The 25,482-nt window shown below is 42.4% G+C and overlaps 1 protein-coding gene across 2 annotated transcripts in view; it reads right to left on the bottom strand.

The window, feature by feature from the left end:
- Positions 1 to 7,098: 7,098 nt before the first annotated feature.
- FSTL4 (follistatin like 4) overlaps positions 7,099 to 25,482 on the bottom strand; it is a 475,057-nt gene continuing 456,673 nt past the window's right edge. For both annotated transcript variants that reach the window (XM_034779252.1, XM_034779253.1), the window contains 4 exons: positions 22,152 to 22,301; positions 21,408 to 21,515; positions 16,053 to 16,162; positions 7,099 to 10,535 (listed from right to left, as the gene is read on the bottom strand). In XM_034779252.1, coding sequence (XP_034635143.1) covers positions 9,833 to 10,535; positions 16,053 to 16,162; positions 21,408 to 21,515; positions 22,152 to 22,301 — 1,071 coding nt within the window. In that variant the 3' untranslated portion in view covers positions 7,099 to 9,832. The remainder of the gene's footprint in view (positions 10,536 to 16,052; positions 16,163 to 21,407; positions 21,516 to 22,151; positions 22,302 to 25,482) is intronic.

Here is a 25,482-nt window from a genome sequence, read left to right as displayed (position 1 = left end):
GGGGGGGGTCGGCCGGGGCCGGCACCCCAGGGCGCGAGCCGACCCAGGCTGGAGCCGCCGGGGGGGCCAGCCTGGGCCGCGCCTCCTCCCCCCCACACCCCCCTTACCTGCTTCAGGCTTCCCGCGAATCAAATGTTCGCGGGAAGCAGGGGAGGGGGCGGAGACTTTGGGGAGGGGGCGGGGTTGGGGCGGGGGTGTGGGCGGGGCTGGGGGCGGGGCCGTGGGCCGTGGAGTGTCCTCCATTTGGAGGCACAGAATATGGTAACCCTAGTTTTACTGAGTTACAAGATGGGTTGAAGTACACGTTCTATACGGAAACTGCGTGTAATTAAATAGCATCACTAGTGTGTAATTAAATTGCAGTTATTTCTTTCTGAGTTGTCCCTTCCACAGGAGACTATTTGGCCTTCTAATCCAGCAGTCTACCTTTAATAGTGGTCAATTCCTTGTGCTTTAATAAGATAGAACCACAGTGCTCTGCTGTGGAGCAGAAAACACCTAAGGAAGGTGGGGAAGAAAGAGGGTGAAGTTACTCTGAGGTGTTGCAGTGAGATACTGAACCGTCTAGAAATTTTGGGCATGTTTTCTGATGTATGGGCTTGAGCCAAAGACCAGTGAAGTGAAGGATAATCTTTGCATCAACTTCAATAGGCTTTGCGTCTGGTCCTATATTATTATTATGAAAGAATATGTTTTTTCAGTTGCTATTTTCTTTATTATTTTAAAAGTTCTGCTTCTGTGGAGATGGGAAACTCTCGGGACATCTATGGCTGAAAACCCATCCTGATTCAGCAGTGAAGGCAGCAATCAGATATTAACAAAAAACACATTTAACAAATGGGAACATAGAGGACATAGATAGAAATCCATATAAATTAGAAGCTACGAAGTGTAGAAAATTGTTAAGAGAATTGAACGATATCAAGGAAAAATACACTGCTGGAAGGGCTAAGGACAATAAAAAGGAGTTTTTAAACTGCATTAGGAACAAAAGAAATTCTGCTATTGGTATAGGCCTTTAACTCAATGGAAATAGTAACATTGTTAATAATGATGCAAAAAAGGCAGAAGAGTTAACTAAATATTTCTGTTCTGTATTTAGAAAGAAGCAGGATGCTCTACTTACATCACACGAGGATGATTAATTCCTTTGCAGTACAATTATAATCTAGGTGGATGTTAAACAACATCTATGAGGGATAAACATTTCTATATCAGCAAGCCCAGATAACTTGCTCTCAAGAATCCTGACAGTTACCGGAGGAGCTCTCTAGGCCCCTAGTGTTAAATTTTAATAAACCTTAGAATACTGGAAAAATTCAAGAAGGCAGGAAGAGTGCTGATGTTGTGCCAATATTGAAAAAGGGGAAGCAGGATGACTCCTGTCAGCAATCCTGTGCAAAATAATTGGAAAGCTAATACAGGGTTCAATTAATAAAGAATTAAAGGATAGGAATATAATTAATGCTAGTCAACATGGGAAATACTTTACTTAGCAAACTTATCTGTTCATTTTTTGAACAGATTACAAGTTTGGTTGATAAAGATAATGCTGTACCTATAATATATTTTGCCTTTTTAAAGACATGTTATGTAGTAGGGCATGACATTCTGATTAAAAAATTAGCACTCGAAAATACCAATAAAGCACATGTTAAATGGATTACGTATTGGCTAACTGACATCTCTAAAAGCAGTTGTCATTGGGAGTCCTCATCTAAAGGAGTTGTTTCTAGGCAGCACCATTGGGATTGGTAGCAGGTCCAATTCTGTTCAATGTTTTCATCAATGATCTGGAAGTAAATATAAAATCACTGCTGATTAAAATTTGCAGCTAATGCAAAGATTAGCAGAGTGGTAAATGATAATGAAGATGGGTATCATACCAAGTGAGTCAGATCATGCTGTAAAATGGTCCCATTAAAACAAAATGTGTTTTAATACAGCCAACTATAAAGTTATGCATCTAGGAACAAGGAATGCAGGCATACCTACAGAATGGGAGACTGTATCTTGCAAGCAGTGACTCTGAAAAGGATTTAGGGGGTTAGAGTAGATAATGTGATGCTGTGGCAAAGAGGGCTAATTTGATTTTTAGATGCATAAATAGGAGCGTAGTGAGTTGGAGCAAGGAGCTTGACATTTACCTCTGTATCTGGCATTGGTGAGACTGATCTTCGAATACTGCGTACAGCACTGTTGTCCACATGTCAAAAAGGATGAATGGGAGGTGGTGCAGAAGAGAGTCACAAAAATGATTCAAGGGCTGGAGAAAATGCCTTTTGAACAGCTCAATCTGTTTTCTTTGTCAGAAAAAAATAGTGAGCGGTGACGTAAGTACCTTCATGGGGGAGGAAAATACTGGGTACTAAATCTAGTGGGGAAAGGCATAACAACAACCAAAGGTTAGGCTGATCCAGACACATTCAAATTACTCGCAGATTATTTATTTTTTAAACAGTGAGGGTGATGCCCCATTGGAATAAACTACCAAGGGACTCTTTGCATCTTCAAATCAAAGCATATTCCTTTCTAGATGATATGCTTTTAGCCAAACCCAAGTTATTGGGCTTAGTAGCGGAGTAACAGGATGAAATTTAATGGCTATGCTTCACAGGAGGTCAAGCTAGCTGATCTAATGGTACCTTCTGGTCTTAAACATATAAATCTTGTAACACCGTGAAAGGTAAAGTTGAGACTTACCCACCATATGGTGAACTGACCAAAAAGTTGCATTGTTAGAATTCAAATGGTGATGGGCAAAAAGTAATCAGTTATCTCGGGGATGTGCATGTTTGAAACGAAGAAGGTTGTTGAACACTAATGTGAAGAAACTGTCTTTGACGCTATGTAACATAAGCTATAGGCCTGAATCAGTGCCCCACTTCTAAACAGATGTGTGAAAGCACAAGCTGAACTTTTCCAAACTTCATAGTGTTCAGATCTATGTATAAATTCAAGCTCTGAACACCAATCTGAACAAGGAGCTGGTATTTGAGTCCATCTTTACTTAAAATGCACATGGTCTGAAAGTGGTAGATGCCAGAGAAGTAAATTTAAAATAAACCCCTTAGGAGAATCCTGATTTACTGGGTTGGTGGTTCCTAATAAAAGGCATGCAGTGGAGGGAATAGGAGGATATAAAATGTTAGACCTCTCGCTCTTAAATGCTATGCCCACTTGTCATAAAGATGGCGAGACCATAAAGAATATTATCTGTACATATACAGACACTTTATACCATTTCTTTAAGCTATGTTTTGTTCTTCTGAATAAAACCAATATCTGAAATATGTTAACTGCATGGTCTCAATTCTACTCTTTAGGTACCTTTCAAAAGGTACCATAGTGCATTCATTACAAATGATCGGTTACTTTTCATTTGCTTGGACAAACAGGAGAGTATTTTACTTACAGTCCACCCTAGCTCCTCTTGTTTTAAGTTTCAGCGTAGCTAGAAACGGCACAGCTCTAGTATATAGCTGGGTAGCCACTCGGGGTTCAGACAGTGATATGGGCATGAATAGACATGAAGTTCAGACTACAGGGAGGGAAGCCTGTGGTAATCCAGAAACATTCATTTGACTTGCTCTTCTGAAAATGCCAGTACTCTAACCTTTGTAAACTTGGAGTAGCTTGTTTGACTAAGTGAGTGCTGTTTTTACTTGTTTGACAAAGTTCCTCCTCTACCGTGGTGGGTCCTGCACTTATTGGCGGATTTTCTTGCCTCAGAGATTCACCATGTGGGTTGGGGAACAGCCCAGAGACCTTCCCCTCTGGAAGAACCCACAGTCCAAGTCAATTGGGAGGTTTGGGGGGAACCCAGGCCCGCCCTCTACTCTGGGTTCCAGCCCAGGGCCCTGTGGACTGCAGCTGTCTATAGTGCCTCCTGTAATAGCTGCATGACAACTACAACTCCCTGGGCTACTTCCCCATGGCCTCCTCCAAACACCTTCCCTATTCTCACCACAGGCCCTTCCTCCTGGCATCTGATAACGCTTGTGCTCCTCAGTCCTCTAGCAGCACTCCCACTTCCTCTCCGCTCCTTGCACCCAGCTCCTCACACACACACCACAAACTGAAGTGAGCTCCTTTTTAAAGCCCAGGTGCCCTGATTAGCCTGCCTTAATTGATTCTAGCAGCTTCTTCTTAATTGATTCCAGGTGTCCTAATTAGCCTGCCTGCCTTAACTGGTTCTAGCAGGTTCCTGATTACCCTAGTGCAGCCCCTTCTCTGGTCACTCAGGGAACAGAAAACTACTCATCCAGTGATCAGTATATTTGCCCTCTACTGGACTCCTGTACCCCACTGGTCTGGGTCTGTCACACTTGCTATAGTCATCTGCTTTCCCAACCTCTTTTGTGTTTATGGGCTTTATCTGATGATTTCAGGCAAGTGTCAAAGACATACATCTCCACCCCAATACAACACTGTCCTCGGGAGCCAAAAAATCTTACCGCGTTATAAGTAAAACTACGTTATATCGAACTTGCTTTGATCCGCTGGAGTCCGCAGCCCTGCCCCTCCCGGAGCGCTGTTTTACCGCGTTATATTGGAATTTGTGTTATATCAGGTCGCATTATATCGGGGTAGAGGTGTACACTATGTAATACAAAAAGTTATATGCTGAAGTTAATAATTAAGCTAGCTTCAAGGCCAAAGCAGTGGCAGTCTGTGTGACAGAATTATCTCAGTGAGAGAGATTTTTTTTAATAGCATTTTTGAGCTGGTTTGAAAATGAAAAATATATTTGCAAACTTTTTTTTTGCAAATATTTTTTTCTGTTTTCCAGTATTGTCAACCCCAACATTCAAAAATCATGTGTCAGCCCCTACTTGGTGCCAAATTCTGAGATGGGCTTAAAGATTTAAAAATAAGTTTAAAAAAGTCATTTTTAGGAATTTATTTGACTTTATGGTGCACTCAGGTCAAGTTTTCAAGATCTTCTCTGCAACTATGAGGGCTAGAAACTTTCATCTAAAACAAAAGATAAGTTGAGCTTCTCATTTCATCACTGGTTTCAGTTAGCCTGGGCTCTAGTTAAAGGACCAAATGTCCGGGGACTTGTACACAAATCACAAGAATCATTAACACTGGTGTTTGGAGGAAATTTTGAAAAATTTCCAGCTGGCTTGATTGGGGTTTGCCCTTTCTGGGCAATGCATTTCTGTGAACAGGGTGCAAGTGATGCTTGCATAGGACAGCAGTGTAGCCTTTGATATCTGGCAAAGATACACTGGTATGGTTAAGGAAATAGTTCACACCTGCACTGAATATAAGGTCCACCTACTTTGAGCAGGTGAAGATGGGATTTTAATATTTCAGACCTCTATCAAAAAATGTATCAGACTAACCGACTTGCACTGATTTCTTTTTATTCACAGGTGCTAGCAAGTAGATGATGGCTCTTACATAGTAAAAAGAACGGCACACACTTTATTTAGAGGGATCATTCATTTGCAAGGCTATGGCCATTCACTTCAATTAGCAACAGTTTTCTAGCGCAGTCCCCAAAGATGTAACACCATCTTGATTTCTTAGGCACAGGCAGGGCTTCAGATAAGTCCCCCTCTTTATTTTGGATTTTGCCTGTTTCCTACAAAATGTAAACGTGTACAAAATTCACCAGTAGGCCAGTTTTAAGCCTCTTCTTCACTAATCCCTGATCTCTCTCTATTTTTTTAAACAAAATCTTGATGTTAAAAAATGTTGTTGCAAACAGTCAAAGTCTCCACTGGCCTTTCCTTTCCCCGTGGTTTTGTTACAGTCCATCGGCTAGGAAATAATGTTTAGCTGCAGCATCGTTTACTGGGACTATTTAAGCCAACATTTTTCTTTTTAGGCATTTATATCATGTTTGCTACTGTAATATCTGAGCACCATATAATTCCTTAAAGAAATGCACAGGTTCTTCTTTCCCCAGCTGCAGAGATTTTTTACTGGTTTTGTTTTTGTTCGGTCATGGTTCAGAATGCTAACAGCAGCAGCAAAAATGTCCCTGTACCAAGGGGACTGGGCTAGGCAATGGAGCTGCTGGATGGCATGATAATTGTGGCTGACTCAGACAAGTATGACACAGAGGTAGTTGTGTATGTGTGTGCATCCCAGAATAAGTAGTTCAAGCAGCAGCATCAAGCTATAGCGACGTAGGAGCACCAGGGAAAAGACAGAACATTTCTTTACTCCATCAAGCTGCACCCTTGTTGAGTAACCATATAGATGTCACCATGTACGTCTTCCCAACCTCCTCCCTACTATCTTGTTAACCCCTTGTAAGATCATGTCTGATATTAGCATGTGAGCTCATTAGGGAACACACATCATGGTCTTTTTACCTGTATTGTGAGGCACCCAGCAGACTTTTGAACACTGTAAGAAATAATTATAATGATATAAAGAAGGTGAAGAGTTCCAGTGTAGATTTACTGCTCAGTGACCCAAGATTTTCCAACACCCCCACTTCTATTAAAAGGAAATTTCTGACTCAGTTTAGTGAACAGACATGGAAGCCTCCTGCCGCCACATTTTCATTGTTACCCGTAACAAAGTGCAAGTGCGCACCCACCCTAGATTTGAGCAATGTCCGTGGATATTTAGTTGATTTATGAAGTGCAGAGGTTACAAAAATCTCAGTGATAACAGGCGATTCACAGTTTCGGTTCTAAATCTTAGTACTCCTGCTCTTTTTTTCTTTTTTTAGCTTGTACTGTTTCAAAACCAGCAATATGCCCAAGTCTTGGACTGAAGAGCTAGCTCTGATAAATAAGAGGCCTTCCATATTTAGAAAATGAAAAAGAAAGGGGAAAAATTACTGATTAGAACAGCAATGATATTTCTTTTGTATTACCATTTAATCTAAGCAGTGAATGATCAGGGACTAGATTCTTACTGAAATCAGTGACTATTGTCTGTGTTCCCAGTGTCCATCAAATAGAACGCCTAAGTGATACATGAGCATATTAAAGTAACTAATTATTTGCTAATCCAATTTAAATTCATTTCAGTTAATCATTGTGATTAGTAATTCATTAGCCAGGAAAAAATGTGAAGTGGTGAAGCAATTGCTACTTACATACCAAAGAAATGAAAAAGAAACTGCAATCAAGGAGATTTAATATGCTTGCAATCAAAGGCAAACACAAGTTAAACCTTTCTGGTACAGAGAAAAGGGTGATCTTTGTGGCATAAGAAAAAAAAATCCAGAATAACAAATGTGCAGCACTTTAATGTTAGATTGACCATGATTGGAACTGTTCACAAGTAGCGTGGACAATCTAAATTGTACTTCATTGTCTAAGTAAGTATGATATAACCATTCGGATAATTTAGAAAACACATCACCACAACTTGGGCTGCGGAAGGGAAAATGGGAGCATCTTTGGAAGGTAAAAGTGGGAGTTTGAGTGACCTCTAGTTCAATATTTTGAGACAAACTGAAAGACGTGAGGGCCATTACACATCCTTCACGGCCTATATACACCAGTTGTAAGAATATTTACCTGAACAGATATTTACATTTTTTTAAAATATTCTTAAAAAAGTAATATTTGCTTGATCTATGACACAATGAACTTCTCTACAAGAAAACTTACAAGAGGCATAATAAAATATTCAAGAAGTCATAAAAGATAACACTAGCGCAGTGGTGTGGCCTACTAAAAGACGTTTAGGATGAGTGCGATGTATGGATACAGCTTTGTTCTAGAAAGGAGTTGTGCATATTTAAAAGTACTTACAAAGTTGATCTCCTCCTTTCCTTACACGTGTATGTTTCCTCACTAGATGAGTAGAGAACCATGAGCACCATGCATTTCTAAATGAAGGGATGTCCATGTTTTAATGATGGGATAATGTCTTCTAACCTTTATGGCTCATAAGAGAAAATATGTAGGTTTCATCCTATCGATGTTAAAGGGCAATTTAAAGGATTTCATATCTAATGAATTCATAGGATTCATTGCCTTTTTTCCGTCTGTCCAAACAGATTTATACTAATCATTAGAGAACTAAGATGGTTGTAAAGTACTTGATGTCTACAGTCAGCCTAAAAGCTAATGCTTAAAGCAATGTTATCAGTGTTACTCTGTGTCCTTCCAACTTAAAATCCTTTTTTATGAGGAGGGTGACAAACATTTATGTTAGAAAATAGTTACTGCACCTTTAAGTATCACCGTATATATTCAACAACTGCTTTCGTATAAACTTTGGGCAGTCAAGGTCATGCTAGAGCATAGTTGTACTTTCATGTAATTCAAAAGGCCAACTGCTATGATGTAAAAATGCCGTCCCTAGAAAAGGGAGTTTGCACTAATATCAAGATTACATTTTCAAAGCAGTGTGTGGGATTTAGCTGCTCATTTCTTACTGTTTTTAATAGTACTTGTCTGGCTTGCACCACTTTGAAAAGTTACCCATAACTACACTTGTCCTGATCATTTCATGATCTTGAACACTGAAAGCTACTAAATGGAACTGGAGAAAAGCTTTTTATATGTCTATAAAAGTGCAAATGGATGTTTATTTTTATGGGAAATCAACTTAACTTTCTCACTGCCAGCTGTTGCATTCTGGGGTAATTTATATGGTTTTTACATGAATCTCATTGTTCATAACTAAATGGTAATTGAAGATAAAGAAGTGTAATATAAATGGGAGGAAAAAGGCAACACAAAAATAATCGTTTCCAGAATCTTTGACGAGAGACATGTAAATTAAGACTACAATTATAATGGGTGAATGCTTTGTTAAAAATACGTTACTGAAACTGGTGGAGATGGAGTTGGATATGTAGCCATTGTTTTATGAAGAACCAAGTCACTTCAGTGTTGGTAAATTGCTAATGAGGGAAATGAATAATTTCTAGAAACGTTTCTGCCTACATTGGGAACAAGCCCGGCTATTATGCTATCTGGCAGGCAGGAAATGATTTTTCACACTATGTCCTATCTGACTTGAGTCACACGGTACTGAAGGAAGAGTGCTTTATCTCCTGATAGAATAGATTCTGCATATCTGACTACCAGTGTTTTCTGGTTTTCAAAGTCACCTTCCCATCCCCAATTTTTCCACTAAGAAGTTTCTCAAATACAATCAGACAATGTTCTTTATACACCCTGGAAGAGGTGATACTACTGCATTCCTTTTGGTATTCCAATAGCAAAAGAGAGAAAGAAAAAAAAAAAAAAAGAGAACTGACCGTAGATACTTCTGTCATGTTTGGGTCTGAAATTACATCAAAGAATTCTTCTAACACCATCCCTCAAAGGAAACTGATCATTTTCCATTAAATTTCTCACCTAGATGTCTGCATTTTGAAAACTGCTCTCTGTGATTTATTTTTCTTATTACAAAGGTCAGTTTTAAATGTGATTTACTGCTTACGTGTTTAGGCAATGTTAAGGGTAGTATAACCAGGGCCCTACAGTCAGAAGTACAGGTGATTTGAAGTTAGACTGGCTGAAAGAAAACTGATGACTTCAACATAACTTAGAGACTCATCAGTACTGAAACTCAGAAGCTGTTTTGTTCTACAGAATCATCAAGTTATGCAGCTTATTCAATACCTCGGTGGAGAAAAGATTCTCTTTCCAGGTATACATTCTTTTCATAAGCCAAGCAGTAAATCATACTTCCAAAAAATATCCCAACACAACCCAATTTCTATTAGCAGAGCATACCTTATACTATAAAACTTGCAAGTAGACCAGTGTTGCACCATGAAGCTTATACAGTTTTTTCCCCCAGTGTAAAAATATACAATGCTACTGCCTATTTGTTGCAGTGTAAGGTCCAATCAGTACTTGTCTGCTGCAGGCTCTACTTTTGTGCCCTTTCATACTTCTCCAACCCAGACCACCGTGTTACCCCTCCTGATACCTGAAACCTCACAGTGTAATGTGTTTTGTCTCCCATTAATAACAAACAGTGAATTCTTAGCTGGTGTAATAAGATACTGTCCAAATAATCCACTGTCTTTCATAATTCTGTTGTAGCTGCTCCAGGGCCAGTCTTTGGACATGATAGGCTCCTTTAAATTCTTCAGTACATTCATTTTCCCTGTTGACAGCTCTACAAAAAGCACATCTGTTTGCAAATGTGACGTAGCATATATATAGTACTGATTGCCTTCAGTGAAAGAGGGTTGAAATGTCAGATCAGATACATGTACATTTGTTTGTAAGTCATAAATCAACTTGATTTCCCCTTGGATGGTTATTGCCTGGACTTTAATCCTGCCACTGTCTTCAGCTGCACTGACCAAATAGCGTCCATCAGGGGAAATATAGGGCGTACCCGATATGTCACTGTTAGGGCCAATCACAGAATCTGTAACACTGTCAATAATGAGCTGGGGAGATGCTATTATTGATGTATTTTTTTTACATTGGACAAAGAAGTAGCCACCCAAATGGGTATAAGCCATGCTCTGTGGTTTGCAGCTATAGTTTCTGAAGCTGATAGTCTTGATGTGGGTCACAGTTTCCAGGTCAATTTTGTGAACTGCAGATTTCGATTTGTTAAAGATGAAACCAAACCTGAAATATAAAACATGACACTGGCATCATCTCTGGAGCTGTGGCAACATGCTTGAGAGAATCCTGAAATCAGCAGAACTCGCAGACTCCAGTTGTTTTCTATTGTGCGTAATAATGTTCACTTTTCTCTATGAAACCGCTAACTGCTAATTCTTCTGTTATGTGCTTAAAAAAAAAAAAAAAACTACATTTTTGGTTAACATATCATTCCGATCTAGGGACATGACCCCACAAGCCGTTATACATGCAAGAATTCCTGGCTCGCATGAACAGTCCCATCAACAACAGTAATGGACCATGGGAACAGTGTGCAGGATTGGGCACTTTATGTGTTATGCTTGAGTTACAAATTCTTCTGGTGCGATATAATTCAATGTGTATTTCAGATGTTTTATAGCTCCAAATCACAACTCCTTAACTAAAACTTATTTTGGACCTAATCCTAAAGAGGGGAGAGGATGCAAAGAAAACTTCAAGGCATCTTTGTGCCCGTTGATTTTGGGCCAGTCCCTTAGCGTAAGTTAGAGCCATCTGAGAGGAGCTCTAATTTACAGGTGCTGCCATGGTCCCAGGGGACCATTATGGCAGCTGGGGCTGCTGCGGTGCACAGTCTGTGCCATGCCCTCACACCATCTGCTGGGAGGATGGGTGGCTTAGGAACTTATTGGTGGATCCCCTCAAAACAGCACCACTGCAATGGAAATTGGGGGTCTTTGTTTTCAGTTTTGAGAGAACAGAAAATAAAATGAATACCAAATAAAATGTTCTATAAAAGCAACAAGCTGCAGTGCATTTGACCTTTGTTGACCAGAGGAAAAGGTCAGCAAGAGCCAGGCAATGTTTCTACTTAATTTGAAAGGAAGACAGTAAAAACGGCACCTTTTGCGTTCCCTAGGATGCCGGTATTCACTTGCGCGAGTGAAAATTAATTTTACATGGAATATCTTTTCATCCATTCAATACAGAAAGAAGGAAATTAAGTGAGATGTTTGGCTGGTCTTTGAAAGATTATGAAATGTGACAAGAGACTTGTTTTCACACAGTTAAAATATATATTTTGCTTCAATCAGTGGGTTTATTTCTTTAAGCTTAAGCAGCATGTCAGTGAGACACTCAGCAGTGATTTCACTGCTGAAGAATTAGCCAATGTACTGTATGATCCCTAGAAAATCACTGAGCTTAGCCTTAAATTTTCCCATTATGCTCAGATCCTTTAGAAACGTCACTTAAAACAGCTTCAGGAAAGATTAACATGGCACTAGGTGTGGAGGAAATAGAAGATGACACTAGTGTTTCTCCGGAATGAGCACGCTTGGACTACTCTTAAAAAAAAAAAAAAAAGCCTTTCTTTACAGCATTTCTTTCAAGACTCCCTTAATACTTGGCCAAGTGTGTGACTAAGAGAAAACCCAGGCTTTTATCATAAACTTTAATTTGAAAAAGTGGGTCAGACTGTGCATTATGTGCACAGAGCTGCTGAAGAAGTTCTATGCCTGTGTGAAATCTGTGCTCTGAAATCTCAGTGAAAAAACCTGCTCTTAGTATTCTTTTAATGGACAGCCAATGAGTCTGTAGGGCAGCCTGGGAACTAACCCCGCCTCCGAGATGTTACTCACTCTGGGCACTACCTGTAGTTCTTCAAAGATGTGCTCCCCATAGGGGCTCCACTTCGGGTGCATGTGCACCCCATGTGCCTTTAATTGGAAATTTTTATTATCAATGTCCTTCAGCCCACACGTGAGGATATCAGCAGCATGTGTGATATCCTCGCACATGCTGCTGATAGCCTCACGCCTTGCACTGAGGCTATATCAGGTTGCATGGGCAAACTGCCCCTCAGTTCCTTTTTCACCACTGAGCCTCAGAAGGAAACTCCAAAGCAGGGGAAGGAAGGTGGGTAATGGAACAGTATTCCCATAACAAGGAGGGAACTTCAGACTCGTGTCCAGCACAGAGGAAAAAAGTGCATTGCCAGCTGTTGCATCGGCACTAGAGGCATTGACAAAGGCATATGTACTGAAGACCTTGTAGCAGCTCTTCAGCTCTCACATACTGGACATTTTTAAGTAGAGCCATAGATGTATGTAGATTGTGACCTCATCAAGCAAATGGCGAGAACCCTTCAATAGTGGTATGAAAAGCTCTTAAGGCACCCAAATGAACCTTGAGAGAAATAAGTAATAGTCCTGTTTCCTTTAGCTACAGCATATATTCCAGAACAACCAGACGTAAGGCAAATTTGCGGGTAGCATTTTGGAATTCACCACAGTGACTAAAAGTTCTCCATTTTTGAAGGTAAGTATTTCTGTATCTTTCCTATTTTTTAAATAGTATCTGTTGTAACTCTGAGGGAAGGAGATCTCACTTCTCCCCGCCAATTGATATAGAATATGCAAGCAGCATTGTCTGTCATGACTTTGGTAACCTGTCTGAGGAGAGGCAGAAAATGAAGGGAGACATTTCTGACCGCTCTGACTCTAACAGGTTGATATGAAGGGATGTTTCTTGGGATGACCATCTGGGGGTGGTATCAGAGTGAACATGTATTGTTAGAGCATTGAGGTGCGCCCCCCCATTCTGACAGAGATGCATCTGTGGTTATGGTTAATGAACCTTCCACCAGTCCAGGTAGCAATTAACCTATTGAGGAACTGACACTGGTTTGGCAAGAAAGCTGATCTGAGCCACCCCTAGAAACAGCAAAGGCATAATCTTGCATGTTCAGTCACAAAAATGCAAGCTGCTATGTGATCTAGAACTTTGTAGGGTTGCCAACCCTCCCAGTTTGGCCAGGAGTCTCCTGAAATAATCTCAATCTCCCGGAGGATACTGAAGCCAATCCGGGAGATTTTAGGCCGCTAAAAGTCTGGCGGCACAGTGGGGCTAAGGCAGGCTCCCTATTTGCTCTGGCTCCGTGCCGTTCCCAGAAACGGCCAGCATGTCCCTGCGGCCACTAGGCAAAGGTGCAGCCAGTGGGTCTCCGTGCGCTGCCCCCGACTCTGCTGCTTCCATCAGCCGGGAACGGGGAACCGTGGCCAATGGGAGCTGTGGGGGCAGTGCCAGGAGGCAGGGGCAGCACAAAGAGCTGCCTGGCTGCCCCTGAGCCTAGAGCCACTGCCAGACATGCCGCCACTTCCGAGAGCCATCCAAGGTAAGCACCGCCAGGCCAGAGCCTGCACTCCTCACCCCCTCCTGCACCACAACCTCCTGCCCTGATCGCCCTCCTGCACCCAAACTCCCTCCCAGAGCCTGCACTCTGCACCCCAACCCCCAGCCCCAGCCCTGAGCCCCCTCCTGCACCCAAACTCCCTCCCTGAGCCTGCACTCCCTCCTGCACCCCAACCCTCTGTCCTGGGCTCAGCCTGGAGCCCCCTTCCACAGCCAAACTCCCTCCCAGAGCCCACACCCCTTCCCACACTCCAACCCTTTGCCCCAGCCCTGAGCCCCCTCACAATCCCAAACTCCCTCCCGGAGCCTGCACCCCAATCCCCTGCCCTAGACTCAGCCCGGAGCCCCCACCCACACCCCCTCCTGCACCTCAACTCCCTGCCTCAGCCTGGTGAAAGTGAGTGAGGGTGAGGGAGAGCGAGTGATGGGGGGGGGGGGCAGGGCCTTGGGGAAGGGTTGGGCCAGGGCAAGGGTGTTTGGATTTGTGCAATTAGACAGTTGGCAACCCTACCTAGAAGTTGAAGACTGTTTCTGACTGAAGTCTGGGGGCTCCCTTGAATAATTCTAACACAGTATGACAGCGTCATGATGTCCATGGGAAGGAAGGCCCTGGATGCCAAGGATGTAAAGGGGCCTAGAGTTCCCTCAGGACTGATGGGGTGGTCTCCTGACCTGTCTCCAAAGTGAGGCAAAGAGAGCACTCCATCATTAATAGTCACAGCTTGGTTTCCTGGTCCTTCCATGGCTTGGATTTGAGGGCTAAACAAGACGTTACACTTAAGTGGGACATGTGACTCTCCCAGGCAACAAACACACGTAAAGTGTCCGTTGCTGACCGGGATAGCCTCTTTACACACAAGGCAACATTTAAACCCCGGTGAACTGGGCATGCCCTATGCAGGGAGGCTTTCCCCAGAGGAAATAACACAGTCTTTCAATAACCACTAACTAACTACTGCTACTTACTAACAAACTAAGTAAAAAGAACTCAGCAAGCAGCCGAGGCAAGCCCGATGCGGATGCACTAAGCATTGTCTCAGGCCGACGCAGGAACTGAGGGCAGTTTGCTTGCCCAGCCTGATATAGCCTCAGGGTGAGACACGCAGGTATCAGCAGCATGTGCTTGGGCCAAATGGACACTGCTAATGAAAATCTCCAATCAAAGGTGCGTGGGGCACATGCACATCTGACATGGACCATCCATAAGGACACTACTTGAAGAACGGCTAGATATTTATCTGAATGAACAGCCAGTGGAACGTGTCAAATTACTGTTTGTTTCAGCGAGCACAACTATTTACATTGGGTCAAAGCCTGCACATAGGCACACCAATGTCACTGATAGTGTGGCAGTCATCAGTAGAGCCCCAATCCAGCAACTAACTTTAAGTTAAGCATGTGTTTAAGTGCTTTGTTGGACTGGGGTCTAAAAAGCAGAATATGGCACACAACTAGCGTAATTTAGCTATATTGGCTACATAACATGATTAGTAGTTGTGCTATAACATGGTAGCAATATAATCAAGTACTATGTATTGATTTCAACAGTTAACGTGTAGTGGTCACATTAGGAAATAATGCATATTATTTTGAGTTAAGTTTGTTAGCTAAATTGTAATTCCCTTGGAAATAATTGTAATCACAATACACGGTACTCTTTTTTTTTTTAAATGCATGCACCATTTGTGCAGTCGCTGTTACTGCACACACGTCACGTATCTCAGCATGCAAATGGTCAGTTATGTATTCAACAGCCAAACTTTAGAGGAGAATAAATTTTTTACCACTCAGCTCAATATGTGTACCGAGTCCTTCAGGGCTTGTACTGGGATGGTTAGCCCATGCTGAAGCCTGTGCTGTCATGTGTTTGCTAGCTACTGTTACAAACAGTACAAGTAGGCTGACCAGACAGCAAGTGTGAAAAATCAGGACAGGGGGTGGAGGGTAATAGGAGCCTATATAAGAAAAAGCCCCAAATATCAGGACTGTCCCTTTAAAATCGGGACATCTGGTCACCCTAAGTACAAGCACACCTTAATTTGCAGTGTAGTCATACCCTCAGCGGCACACTTTGAATCTTAGATGTCTTATTGTATGGCTTTGTGGTTAAAGCATGAGTCTGAACCTCAGGTTTCTATTCCTGGCTCTACACAGACTTGCTGAATAATTTGGGGCAATTTGCTTATCCTGTTCTTCTTACCTCAGTTTCCACATCAGGAAAATGGGGAAAATAATACTTAACCACATCACACATTCATTAATGTTTGTATAGTACTTTAAGCCAATTAGACAGAAGGATCCTAGAAGCACAAAGCATGATGACGACGAGTCACTAGGACCATTCCTTACCTAATGTGATTAATAATAAGATTTGTAGGTGGTATGAAAAAATCATCCACATCTTCAAATGGCGTGCGGATGACATGCTGATTTTCCCCTGCACTTGCCTCTGATATTACCTACAATAAATAAACAAAATGTTGAGCATAGGGAAAACAAGAAGGAGAGAAGTAAATACAGGTTACATAACTGCGTTACACCAAAAAGATATTTGCCTTGCCTTGAATCCAGGAGATTCAAATTGATTCATACTTTCAAAATAGCGTTTGGAGTAGCTGCCTTGAAAAATAGTGTTAATAAAATGGCATTTGAAGATTGACATTTGTAAGGTAAGTGTACAACTCTCTCTGCTTTCATAAGATGATGTTCATAGCAGTAGACAAAGCAATCATGCACAAGTTGAAATAGTGTGACAACACTAAACCTACAATAATGTATTCCAAACTGTTTAAAGTAAACATTTATTTCATATGTATTAAACTCACTTAAATGCACAATGATAATTCACTGGCTTGAATGATCTAACGCTAACTCACAGCAATTAATTATCACTTTGAAGGAGCAGAAATGTTCACCCATCTAGTGCACCACGTAAAATACATGGAAGAGCAGAGAAAGGCACTCTCTCGAAATGCTGTCCTTCAGAACAAAGCAAACCTTCTGCTGCCATGGAAACTCTGATTTATCATCTCCCTTATAACCCCAGAAAAATGAGGAGGTAGAAATTTTCAACAATTAAAATATTAAATACAGAAATTGTTTACTGGGATTGTTTTGGTTCAAGAAGATTTAGGTCAATTCATTAGAAGTTTTTGCTAATGTGACATGCTAACAGGAGTTCTTTTGAATTTATGGCTAAATAATTAATTACAGGATGTGCTACAATCTTAAAAGGTTTAGTTCAAACATTCTGGTCATGCCATTTCGATTTCTTCCAATTAAATTGTTTGAGAAAAATGCCAATTTTTGCAGAGTGCTTTCATGAAGCCAGAAACCGTATTGTACATTTGCTTTCCCATAAACTAGTAACAACAAAACAATAGCAGCCCCTTAATAGACTGCATAGCTTTGTTTGATAAACCCTTGGTTTCTGAAGAGGGAGAAAATTAAGGTCAAGCTGTACAGCTGAATTTCTTTCTTTCTTTTTTTTTTTTATTACAGAGCTGTGGGAAACCATTAATGTTTTTTTTAGGGTGGGGGAGTGGGGTGGAACCTCATCAAATTTGACACTGCAAACTTTTTTTGGGGGGGGGGGGGAGAGGGAGAGATCAGAAAAACAAAAGGTAGACTGCTGCTGATGTTAATCTAATGCTATCCATGTGTATCTGCACTTCACAAGATAACAGAAAGGACCATCCGAGAACTGTAGCCCTATAACAAGTTTCCAGCTGTGCAGTTGGTGTTGTCGTGTTAATAATCACAAGTCTGTGCCATCCTTCCTTTAATTACAGAAACCTCTCACAGCTGGATGGAAGCTATTAAGTTGGAATGGGTAAAGGGACTCCATTTTGTCTTCCTGTATCTTGTCCAGGAACCTATGCTAGTCATCAGGGAAGTTAACGGAGATTGCTTCAGAAACTTCTGTTTAGTTGCTGCTGTTCTGTTGCCAGAGGTTACAACAGTGCAGGATTCCTGAGTTATTTAGCAGGGCCCAGGTGGTTTGTAAAATATGTATGGCAATACGGCACCTGTTTTATAATACCCTGGCAACTGCTGTAAAGAAGGTGATCATTTATGGGCAAACGTCTGGCCTGAATAGTTTAACTGGGCACTTAGCTGCTGTGCAGGGCAGCAAGGAGAAGATCCTCCCACTCTCAAGCGCCAACATAAGGGCTGGAGTAGACTCAAGATATTTGGGTGCCTAACTGCCTCTTCAGGCATCTAATGCCAACATTTGGTGCCACTGACATTTTCAGAGCCACTGTCCAGCTGCTATCTAACCCTGTAGGCATCAAAGTATCTGCTGGTGGGCCCACGTCACTGCTTGGATCCCGCACTCAAACTGAAACCCCAGAGCAATTCTCAGACTGGGCATTCCCTTATCTCTCCTAAAGCACTCAGTTGCATTAGTGTGTGCTGAGCATGCCCATGGGCTTGGACCTCACACAAAATCAGGGCCAAGCAGATTGGGAATTTTTCGGCTCGCGCTTGTGTGTGTCCCTAGCATACCCAATAGCCCTGTGGTTAGGGCACTTGCTCGAGAAGGGGAAGACTAAAGTTCACATCCCTGCTCCAAATAAGCCATAACAGTCTGGATGGCCTCCTCTCTGGTTTTTCATGAGAAAAAGCTGACCTTGCTTTTAAGTGCCTAACTTCAGAAGAGGGTTTGTGGCTAAGAATATTGGCACTTCCCTCTGGCCTGTCACTCAGGTACCTAAGGCCCAGATCAATGGGAGTCAGCTGCCTAAATACTTTTGATTGGAGTCTAAGCCCCACCCCTTTCCTCTGCATTTCAGTCCTGGCTAGGTTAGGCCACTCCCTCCTCAGCTGGCTCCCAGGAATCTCCTTCTTGGGCCCCTAACTCTCCCTATGCAATGCATGGGTAGCCCAGGCAGCTAGCTCAGGGCTCAGAATTCCACTAGGTGCCTACGAGTTAGGCATTGCAACACCTAGGTACCTGTCTGTAGCTAGCCCTAGATTCACTGGGGGTGGGGGTGGGGATGGGAAGAGGGAAGATTAGATCACTGAGTTGGATCTCCCCTATATCACAGGCCTTAAATTTCATCCAGTTACTCCCGTACCAAACCCAACAACTTGTAAAGCATATCTATCTTCCAGAAAGGCATCTGTGATCCTTAAGCTTCCTGCTTCCCTATGAGGAGTGGAGGTAGGAAGTCAAGCGGACGTGTGCAATGGCAGATCACCTCATGCCTCACCACTTCCAGCCCACCCGTCTCAGTCTCTCTACAGCCAGTTGATTATTTCTCTACCCCTTTTCACGCTGGAACTGACTTCCAGTGCCTCATGGGGATTGCACATCCCTTGCCTAGGCCTCCAGTATCCTATACTTGATCCCTTGGTGTGGCAGAAGCACAGTGGGGCCATTGCCTTGAGAGTCTCTGCAGACCAGAAGGCAAGGGCAGGATGTGCCATTCAGGACCTTTTTATTATTATTATTATTTTTATTTTGAGAGAAAAAAAATCCAATTCCTAGGACACTAGGGTTCTGATTTCAGGGGGGCTGTGCACACACAAAATGCTTACTGATGTTAGTTGTGGGTGCTCAGCAGGCCCTGTACTGTCGGCATAACTCGAGACAGAACAACACTATAGTACTATAGCAACTCATCCAACCAGGAGGCTGATATTGGCAACGTACTGCAGCCACATGGATGAATTAATTTTTATGGTGAGTATCAGATGAAAAAAATTCAGTAGATGTCAAAATAACAGCATGAAGCCAAATCTCTGCTCTCACACTAAACTCCAGGTCGGGTTTCCTCACTTCATGCAGCGTAACATTGTTAGTTTGTGGAAGCACTGCTTGTGAAAATCTTGGATTGTTTCTTCCGTACATCACCAATAATTTCAGAGTGAACGTAAATGGCCGGCAGTTGACCCAATCCTTCACGACTACACAAGGACCAACAGTGAAGTGAGAACACACAGTCCACCCTCCTGCATTACGGAGGCAGCCACCTGAGGTGGTGATGAAGGGAATGGGAAGAGAACCTTGGATCTGCCCCACCAATATGCTGGCTAGTGTAAAAACTACTGGATGTATTTTGCTGCGGGGCAAGGCCATTAGCAGATTTCTATACTGTGTGAGACAGGTGGCGGAAGGAAAGCAATTGTGCCTCTCTGAGGTTCAGTTCCTTCCCGGGAGAGCAGCGCTGTATATTGCTCCTAAAACAGATCTATGCTCAGTCTAGCCTTTAAGTATCTGGATGTTGTCGGCAATAATTTATAAATGGGAAAGCTTGAGTTTCATAGATCCAGAAGGTTCTAGACCATGGGTATCAGAAAATAGCAATTACACAGCAGTACGTGTGGATGGGCCAAACTTGGGTCTTGTATTAGCTTGGTAAAATGATGTGTAGGGCTCTGGTTAAACCGCGATCAATGTGGAGTAACTAGATGGAGGTTCATGGACTTATTCCACATTTGCACTAAGGTGTCTAAAGAAGAATTTGTCCTAAAGGCTGTGCGTATGCTTCTTTATTCTTGAGAGCTGCTTTGGAAACCAGCCTGACCTTTTTATTCAGAAAGAGGGATTTGAAACTGAGTTTGCAGAATACTTTCAATTATCACTCCTTTTTTTTACTTCTCGATACAAAAGTCTCAGAAGCAGCGAACAACCTCTTTCTCTGCTAAAGGTTTATATTTCATTGAGAGGAGAAGAAGAATACTAGTGTATTGTGCGCCATAGTTGGTCCACAAAAGAGACTCAAGATTTGGGGACAGAACTGAAGTAAAATCAGCAGAATTCAAAGAAAATAAGCAGCATCTTAATGGACCAGCAGAAAACTTAGCCCCACACTGTATAAAGCTGAGTAGCTAATTGTTTTTAATATACTATCTAGCCTCCCTTGATGTTAAAAAGGAGAAACAGGCTTGTTCGGATGCAGGCACATGATTGGCCAAAGAGTTCTGAAGGAACTATAGAACTACAGTACAGTGTATTTGTATATATAGTGCCTTTTCCACACAATACCACATAATGCTTTGCATTCTTATCTCATCCTCCTTTACAGTGGAGAGGCATGCATCCTGTGCTGGTGCAGCGCTAAGTGCAGGGCTAACTCTGCACCTCTTCTAGGGCTGGTTTGGCACAGATCAGAGCTGTCTGAGGGCCGTCCAGCCCAGATAAAATGATCCCTATGGCCTGTTATACTAAAAGGGAATACCCAGGGTGTAAGAATGTCGGTGGCACTGTTGTCCTCCCCAAACTCCCTGCTCCAAGGGATCCTGCTATATGTGTCATGAGCTGGCTGAGTTGGTTCTGTGCCCGCTGTCGAGACCACCTAGACCAAAGGGAGTCCTTTACAGCTGCCTTACAACCACTTTGTGCCAGCGCTGTTTTAAAGGAGGCTCTGAACAGGTAGCAAAAATCACTATGAGCCTTGTTTGTTTGTATTTTTCTCAGTTACCCCAGCTCTTTCTGCATGCATTTGTGGCATTTGGCTCTGTCATCAGTCTTAAAAACAAAATGGACAATGGTAACAACACACTCCCACTACTGGTTTACAACATATTTTCTGCTTTGTGCCTGACAGTGGCTCAAAAACAGATTAAACTGTAAGAGAGGTGGGGGAGAAATAATGCACAATGACTGCAAAAATTCAAGACAGAAAGTGTTATCAGTAGCCAATGGTGCTGCTAAAAGAAAGAGAGGGTAAAATGTTAACTTTACACAACACTTACCTGCAGTGTTGGATGGGACTTCCGCATGTTCCCCCAGCTAAGGACCCAGACTTGGTCATGTGATTTATCATAATGTAATTTGGCTGGTAGGGGGTCAACATCCACAGACTTCAAAGAAACAAATATTTGTATTCATATTTAGTCAAGTGAAGGTGGCTTACAAACATTATTTATGTTAACATTTGTTTACAAAGACAACTGTGAACGTTCCTGTGGAATCCATTATCCACCTGCTACTCCCTCCTCCCCCCACTTTAGGGAGATGGAGGCACAGAGTTGTGTAATTAGCTGAAAAAAAAAATCACACTGTGAGTCAGTGACAGAGCCAGAAATAGAAATTAGGTAGCCCGATTCCAGTCCCCTGATCTGGCTAAGCAGACAACACTCCATCTCACACCACAACTTCCATCTACAGGGGCCAATTTCTGCTAGCGTTACACCTGGGCAATCTGGTTATAACTGAGGTCACAAACTGACCCAGTAAGTGTAAGTGAGAAATACTTTCTAGGTAGCTGCAAACGTGACTGCAGATGTCTTCCTAGGACTACGAGAATCATGCCATCAAGCCGTTTTTTTGAGAATGAGGTTATAGCATGGCAAATGACGCAGTATACCCCAATGAGTGAAAATAGTATATCTGTCCAACACATGAACTAGGTCACAGGTTCACTGGGTAGGGACCTAACTCTTTAGCATATCAAAGCCTCTTTGCCATCCTGAATAAATAGCTCGCCTGGTAAGTACCTGCATGACTTTCTGTGTCTGGATATCAATGATCATTAGTCTGTTCTGCTTGGGCTGTGTCACATAAATATATTTGTCTCTGACATTGACAGCTGAAGCCCAGAGGCAGGACTGCACAGGTCCACCTTCAACTTTAGGACAGATCTCTTCCTGAAAGAGAAAAGAATAGGTTTAATTTGTGCAAGTTAGGGGCCATGCTCTAAGTAGCCTGCACTTTAGCCTGGAATCATAGAACAAAAAAATCTGTGGGGACTATCGTATGCCTAAATTATTCCCCTCCTCCCACTTTTTACCTGGAAAACATGAAATAATTATTGTATTAGGTAGCACACTGTAGTCTGGATCTATCCCAGTGAGATTAAGCAACTGGAGCTTGCTGCAAGCTCCCATTTATATTCAAATAACCACGATGCTGCATAGAACAGAATCTTTTGAAGCATCCCCTGGTACAAGAGGACTTATAGTGCTGTCAACATTTATTAGCAATATAAATCTCATTTTGGGTTTAAAACACAGTGATTTATGTTTTAATGAAATTTTTGCACTGCATTGTTCCTATAGCCTTCATTCTCAGTTTTAGGAAATCTTGCTCTCAGGTCCTTGGGCATTTAGAGTAGCAGCAGAAGAGTCCAATAGTCTCCTTAACTCCAACATGGAAACATCTTTATAAAAGTATCATATAGTGTGGGCTCGATCTTGTTGACTTTATTCACATCTGGGTCGTTTGTTGAAGCCTATGGGACTACACATCATTAGAGCCAGCAGGATTTGTCCTTTGCTATATTTTCTGTAATGCTGCTTCTCCTTTTTGGTGATAGCTTTCTCTTCATAGGCTTTCTTTCCCATCTTGTACATTATGATTGCTGACCGGTAAGTTATTCTAACAGTAATGGTACTTTTCAATTGGTATCTTTCAGGGTGCCTAACAAAGTACAATATTGTTTAGTTGGGGTTCTAAAGCTTGGAGGGCCAAATTCTTGTTGAGTTCTGTGCTACTTTGTGGGTGCACAAAGGCTGGAAATCAGCTAGATCTAGCCTGCTGAGAAGTCCTTTGGTTTGGTGAACAGAGCTTGTGCATCTTGGTTCTGGCATAGAAGTAGGTTGGAGATGGAGATGGAGTGCATCGGGCCTTGGCTATCCTCAGGTGGCATGTGGTCCTTTGTGCACAGAGCTTTGAGAGTGAACCAGAAGGCAGAGCAAACACCACGATGTATTCTGTTTTTAAAATATCTCACAACTTTTAGGCCACTCTCATGATCTTTGAGCGCTGACTCATGATTTTCATACGTGGCGGCTGGCAATCTTCGGTAGCAAATATGCAGCTTGAGACTCAGGAAGCTACAAATCTCTATGACAAACTCTTCCTTCCCCATTGCTCCCACTTTTGCATCAAATAGAAACTTGGCACAGCAGAAAATCTGGGTCCAAGTGAACTGTCCAAGGCCCCTGTGACGTTGCACCCCATAATGCTTTATGGAAATATGCTTATGAATGTATATATGACATAACTGGAATATGTTTTATGCTACATATGCCATGTAACATATCTCTGTAAAGGTTATGATCTACTAAATATATTCATCCTATTTGTATGCATGTATCATTTTTGTATTCAAAGTTATGAATATTGGCTGTGTACTTGTTTGATTTTAAGTAACCTTAGTAAGGCATTTGGGCAGCTTCTTTAGAAAGGAATTTGCAAGTAAAGTGCCCAGTCAAGAAACACTTAACGGACAATGGATCTTGGAAGGCTCCAATCCACATAAGAAGTCTACTTGAGGAAGTTCAAGGTAGCATGTGAGCAATGGCTGCTACCTGTAAGTTCTGAGTCATACATGGTCATGTGACTTGCCCATGTGACTCCAAAACGCCATCTTGTAGCTAGGATTCTAGCTGTCCACCCACAAGAGAAAGTCTATTTAAACCCCTGGGAGACCCCTCCATTTCATCTTCAGCTGGCTCAAGAGATAGCCTCTCCAACCCAAAGGATACCTGAAAGAAACTGGGACAAAGGACAATAACTACAGGGGGTGTGTGAGTGACTGCTGGACCTAGACTAGTCTGTAAAAGAGGCTTATTAGAACATCTCTGAGGGTGAGATTTTATCTGTATTCAGCTTCTTACTGTATTAGGCATAGGCTTGCGTGTTTTATTTTATTTTCCTTGGTAATTCACTTTGTTCTGTCTGTTATCACTTGGAACCACTTAAATCCTACTTTTTGTATTTAATAAAATCACTTTTTACTTATTAATTAACCCAGAGTATGTATTAATACCTGGGAGGAAGGGGTGGGGGCAAACAGCTGTGCATATCTCGCTATCAGTGTTATAGAGGGCGAACAATTTGTGAGTTTACCCTGTATAAGCTTTATACAGGGTAAAACGGATTTACTTGAGGTTTGGACCCTATTGGGAGTTGGGCATCTGAGTGTTAGAGACAGGAACACTTCTTAAGCTGCTTTCAGTTAAGCCTGCAGTTTGTGGGGTGTGGTTCAGACCTGGGTCTGCGTTTGTAGCTGGCAAGCGTGTCTGGCACAACCAGGCAGGGTTCTGGAGTCCCAAGCTGGCAGAGAAGGCAGGGGCAGGAGTAATCTTGGCACATCAGTTGGCAGCCCCAAAGGGGTTTCTGTGATAATAAAATATAATAATATATGGAGATATACCTATCTTATAGAACTGGAAGGGACCCTGAAAGGTCATCAAGTCCAGCCCCCTGCCTTCACTAGCAGGACCACGTACTGATTTTGCCCCAGATCCCTAAGAGGCCCCCTCAAGGACTGAACTTACAACCCTGGGTTTAGTAGGCCAATGCTCAAACCACTGAGATATCCCTCCCCCAACCCATCACAGTCCCACAGCAAGTCAGTGAGAGAGGTGGAAACAGAACCAAGGTCTCTAGACTCCCAGTGTGGTGTATTCTCCACTGGGCCACGCTATGTATCTTAGAACAATAGTCTTCCTTAGCTGACATTAAGTAGAAGTGACCAGCATGTGAGAGGATATAAGAGCAGCACAAATAATAGTTTTAAGAAATGCACTAAAAATAACCTTGGGCCTGAGCCTACAACCATTGAGGCCCACTGCAAAACTTCCTTTAGCTTCAATGAGAGCTGTATAGTACCCTGAGTTTGTGTTACAGGTAAGGCTGCGAGTCTGTCACAGAGATCACGAAAGTGACGGATTCTGTGACTTTCCGGGACCTCCATGGCTTCTGCAGCCAGCAGGTGTGACTGACCCCAGGGCTGCCCAAGCAGCTCAGATGCTCCCGGCGACTGACCCCAGGGCCGCCTGAGCAGCTTGGGTGGCCCTGGGGCCAGCTGCAGTGGCCCCC

The sequence above is a fragment of the Trachemys scripta genome, chromosome 8 (genome assembly GCF_013100865.1).
Source record: "Trachemys scripta elegans isolate TJP31775 chromosome 8, CAS_Tse_1.0, whole genome shotgun sequence".
Taxonomy (NCBI): Eukaryota; Metazoa; Chordata; order Testudines; family Emydidae; genus Trachemys; species Trachemys scripta.
Note: the sequence above shows the minus strand (reverse complement) of the source record. Positions and strands in the feature narration are given on the sequence as shown.